This window comes from Microtus oregoni, unplaced genomic scaffold, assembly GCF_018167655.1.
Source record: "Microtus oregoni isolate MIOR12 unplaced genomic scaffold, Mior012 000024F_ref0000369, whole genome shotgun sequence".
NCBI classification, from domain to species: domain Eukaryota; kingdom Metazoa; phylum Chordata; class Mammalia; order Rodentia; family Cricetidae; genus Microtus; species Microtus oregoni.
The window spans coordinates 19,275,903-19,280,664 of record NW_024543083.1 but is presented as its reverse complement, the minus strand read 5'-3'; the positions used below and the strand labels follow the sequence as shown (position 1 = coordinate 19,280,664).

The 4,762-nt window shown below is 49.5% G+C and overlaps 1 protein-coding gene across 1 annotated transcript; it reads right to left on the bottom strand.

The window, feature by feature from the left end:
• Positions 1-3,820: 3,820 nt before the first annotated feature.
• On the bottom strand, positions 3,821-4,132 carry LOC121462429 (60S ribosomal protein L22-like 1). Its single transcript, XM_041674005.1, has one exon. It carries the CDS (start codon positions 4,130-4,132, stop codon positions 3,821-3,823), a length of 312 nt encoding a protein of 103 aa, XP_041529939.1.
• Between the last annotated feature and the right edge of the window lie 630 nt (positions 4,133-4,762).

Sequence of the window (4,762 nt, the reverse complement as noted above, 5' to 3'; positions counted from 1 at the left end):
GTAGATCCCACGGCTGTATGGGTAGGGAGCCATGGACACAGGTCGATCCCAAGAGCAGACACAGGTAGATCCCAGGAGCCTGCTGGCCTGCCAGCCTAGCCCAGCTGTGCATTAATGAAATGGGGCGTCTAATCCACTACATCTGGAAAAGAGGCGAAGCCAGAGAGAGCGATAGAAAGTATTCTGTATCAATTAGATTGCATATGTTATGCAAAGCAGGAAGCTGGCAGGACCCTGTCTTGTCTAATTGTATTTTTCATAAGCCCCTTACACAGCGGCCTCATGGGCAAGCGGTGAACAAACAGGTCTATTTACGAAAAATCTGTTCCTAGTCCCGTCCTGTGGCCTCTATGACATTTTTGCGGTCCAACAATTTGCACTGTAGATAGACAATATAGGGAATTAGGAGGATGCCAGAGCTCATGCGTAAATGGAATTAATGCAGAGGAGTGGGGTACTCGAGCCATGCTTTCTAGTAATCCTTTCAAATCTGTGTTTCTTCCAGAAGGCTTTTTATTTCAAAGCCCATTTTAAAAGTCAATGATCATCAAGCATGCAGGGACGTGAGCGGGTTTCTGCTTTGTATTTCATTTGACATACTTCCAAATTGCTGTCTGGTTGTTTGCTGCCTCTACGAGGATGGGGCACCGAGAGCTAAATGTGCTAGACTCCGAACTACAGACGTTTCCCTGCATCATAGGTATACCTGAACCCGGAGCATGTCTGTTCTCCTCATAGCCCTGCAGAGGCAGCGTGCCGAGCTCCACCATGCCATGAGACTTCTACAAGGCTGGAATTCCCCTGCCCCCACACTTCTGCTAGAGATGGCTCCTAGGTACCAGTGTCTCACAGGCCCACAGCCCTACCTTGGCTCTCTGGGACCTCTAGGCATGGCCTAGTATAAATGTTCTTCCGTGACACCCTTTCCATGCCCCTTTGCTGCGGGAAAACCCCCACCTGTCTGTATGCTCTGCGGCTATGCCTGGATCAGCTCCCTCCTGTCTGCCTCCCCTTTGTTCTTTCTCTTGATTCTCTAGGGTAAAGAGAAGCAGTTGGCAGCTTGGCAAGGTGACTCTTTTATAAGGGTAGGTTCTAAGGTAGCGCATGGCCTCTTCCTGGCCAGGGTTAACTGCTGGTACAGCATAGAACGCTTGGGTGCTTGTCCTCGCCATTCACTACACAGTCTTTATCTTCGTGCGTATCCTGGAACAATACTCTTAAATAAATACTCTCGGGGGCATTTTTTCCTCCGTGGTTATTTACTCTGCGTTTCCATGATCTCAATGGGACACAGAAATGGAGAAGACAGAAGGCTTAGCAAACAAGCCTTTGCCTCTGTCTACGCACAAGGGGACAAATGTGAGGGACAGTGTTTTGTTTTCCGAGGGAGGCACGTCACTGATGTGACACAGCCCATGTGTGTGAGCACAGGGTGACTTAGAAGTTTCCATTCAACCCAGAATTCTAGATAAGCCTGTACCGGGTGAGCAGAGGCAGCAGGAGCTTAAGGACAGGAGCCCGTGTCACTGCCCAGGCTCTGCCCTGTGAGCCTGGGGACCTTGGGCACACCCCTGAACTTTCTAGGCTCTCGAGTTCACTGTGCAAAGACTCCAGAATTTTACGCCTGATGTTTTGAATGGTTCTGTGTTTATAATGAGATTGTGTGTCCTGAATGTAAAAGACTGAAAAACAAAAAGATGAAAAAATTATAGAAAGAATCACGAAGCAGCCTAGTTTGAAAATCAAGGCTCGTTGTCCCCCTGGGTCACCATTCCCCATCACAGTCACAGGGCGATTAGCAGGTTTGTTTATACCTGGGGATGGCAAAGCTTACTTGGAGAGATTATGGAGTTCACAAATAAAAAGGCAGCGGCCGTGGACGGCCATCTACTAGAGATCTACCCCCCATTCACCAGTGAGAACCCGACTGCCGATCTTAACCACCTCTCCTCTGTTCGTCCTTGTTGGCGAGAAGCACAAAGGTTTACTCACAGGCAGCCAGATTCCCATGAGAGGCTGCCAACAGGAACCATGGAGGAGGAAGAGGAAATCCAAGCTCCCCGCGGCCATTGTGTTTATTTGTACTGAAGGTAGACTGGCCCATTCTCACCACAGGACAGCAGGTGTGATCTTGTATGACACTCAGAGGATGGCGGGACATGTTTCAGAAGCCTAGGAGAAAGTGAACCCATTTCTTCATTTGGTTCGTAAAAAGCTGGCAGCATTCAGGACTGTCTTACATGTTCCTAGAAGGCCCTGTGACAGAGGTATGTTAGAGGAGTTCCCGTGTAGCCAGGTATAACTGGTCTCCTCAAAACCTGAAGGAACCCAGGGTATATGCCAAAGGACTCCATGCTGGTCCTTCACAGCTACAGACGCACAGATCATGGGACTGGGCACCCTTATTCCACACAAACATGAGAACTGGTGGGATCGCTGCAATGGTAACACAACCTCCCAACAGAACAAGACTTCTCTGTCATCCTTTCCTTGCACCAGAGGGTCTTAGGAATCATCATTTAAACCTTTACCATCTATTCAAGCTGAGTGCAAGGCACTGCACTGGCACACACCTGTGGTCCCTGAACCTGGAGTCTGAGGCACTGCACTGGCACACACCTGTGGTCCCTGCACCTGGAGTCTGAGGCACTGCACTGGCACACACCTGTAGTCCCTGCACCTGGAGTCTGAGGCACTGCACGGGCACACACCTGTGGTCCCTGCACCTGGAGTCTGAGGCACTGCAGTGGTACACACCTGTGGTCCCTGCACCTGGAGTCTGAGGCACTGCACGGGCACACACCTGTGGTCCCTGCACCTGGAGTCTGAGGCACTGCACTGGCACACACCTGTAGTCCCTGCACCTGGAGTCTGAGGCACTGCACGGGCACACACCTGTGGTCCCTGCACCTGGAGTCTGAGGCACTGCAGTGGTACACACCTGTGGTCCCTGCACCTGGAGTCTGAGGCACTGCACGGGCACACACCTGTGGTCCCTGCACCTGGAGTCTGAGGCACTGCAGTGGTACACACCTGTGGTCCCTGCACCTGGAGTCTGAGGCACTGCACTGGCACACACCTGTGGTCCCTGCACCTGGAGTCTGAGGCACTGCACGGGCACACACCTGCAGTGATAGTACCCTGTAGTCTGAGGCAGAAGGATCCAAAGGCTAATGCCAGGAAAAGTCTGCATCAAAAACTTTTGGAGACTCTCTGAGCTGAGAAGGCAGCATGTGTCTAGTCCAGAATTCCAATCTTTAACCCTGGACAGAAGGGCACTATTACAGAGGACACAGTAATCTATTTTAAAATCCAGAATGAATGAAGCCATCCATGTTTAGGATGCATTTGACTTTAGAAAGGAATTTATTGTTTGGATCTTTGTGTACAGGTATGGTACATTCTTTGGCGGACGAATGTACTGGTGTGTGTACATTTGTGTGCGCATGTTGGTACACGTGTATGCAGGTGTATGTGCATGTGTGCACAGGTGTGTGTAGGTCAGAGGTCAGCTTCAAACACCATCCCTCAGGAGCTATTTACCTTGTTTTTTGAGACAGCCTCTCATGGAGGACCTGACTCATGAGATTGGCTGGTCAGTGAGCTTACGGGACCTGCTAGTCTCTGCTTCCTCAGCACTAGAATTTTAAGCCTGTGCCAACAAATCTGACTTTTGTTTGTTTGTTTTTGTTTTTAAGAGTACAATGGTTTCATTTGCCAAAAAGTCCAATTTTAGTCTTTCTTTAAAGCATACAAAGGCCAACTAGTCTTCAGACTCCGAGCCATCGTCATCCTGACTAATCTGAAATCAGCGGAGTTCCTAGGTCTCCTTGTCAGATGCAACCACACAAAGCCAACCACGGAGATTCTTCTTCTTAATGTATTTCTTGGTAAGATATTTCAAATACCTTTGAGAGAACTGTTTCTCAGAAACAACTGTGATTTTATTCTTCAAGCGTTCAATGTGAACATTATTTCCAAGATTTCCAGTTTTCCCATTGACTTTAACCTTCTCCTGGAGAAACTGTTCGAAGTTCCCAGAATCAAAAATTCCATCTTCTACCGGATGAGTGAGGTCCAAATGGAGCCTCCAGGTTGACTTCTTAGGCTTCTTGTCTTTCTGCGGTGCCATATTGTCCCGCGGGCATGGGAAGGGACACATCTGAGTTTTTAATGTGCATTTTGGAGCATGAAGCCTGGTCCTTATTCTTGCTTAGCTTTACTGACAGCTGACTCCCCAGCTCCAAGGGTCACAACCTCAGTTTAGTGCGTGTGGTCAGTTCTCAGGCAGCACGATAACGCCTCCCAATGCAAAAGGCAACGAACGCATGCTACCTTCCAGGAGGGGTTGAGTCGAAATAGATTTAGTGACAGCAGCCCTCGGGGAAGATTTGGGGGCTTCCAAAGCTCACCCCTCTGAAATGACCATTTAAGGACACTGCTGACCTAGTTTATAACACGTATCACAAAAACAGCACCTGTGACTCCCCGCTCACCTCCCCATGACCATGTTCACAGGAATAACAGGTAAAGTTCACACCCAGGGAGAGTGAATTCCTGTAAAACCTGACCGCTGGGTGCAGGTGTTTATGCCACTGGATTAAGAAGAGGCCTCATAAGGCGCCCCTTCTGAGTGGACCTATGAGAAGTGTCCAGAGGAGATGGGTTGGTGAGTCAGTGGGCAGAGGGGAAGAGTCTTCATCAGAGCGGGTGGACACCACTGGCGGTGTCTCAGTTAGGGTGTCTATCGCTTTGATGACAC

Bases quoted from the DNA above. Each gene is read 5' to 3' on its own strand.
- LOC121462429 (XM_041674005.1), bottom strand. From the start codon at position 4,132: ATGGCACCGCAGAAAGACAAGAAGCCTAAGAAGTCAACCTGGAGGCTC.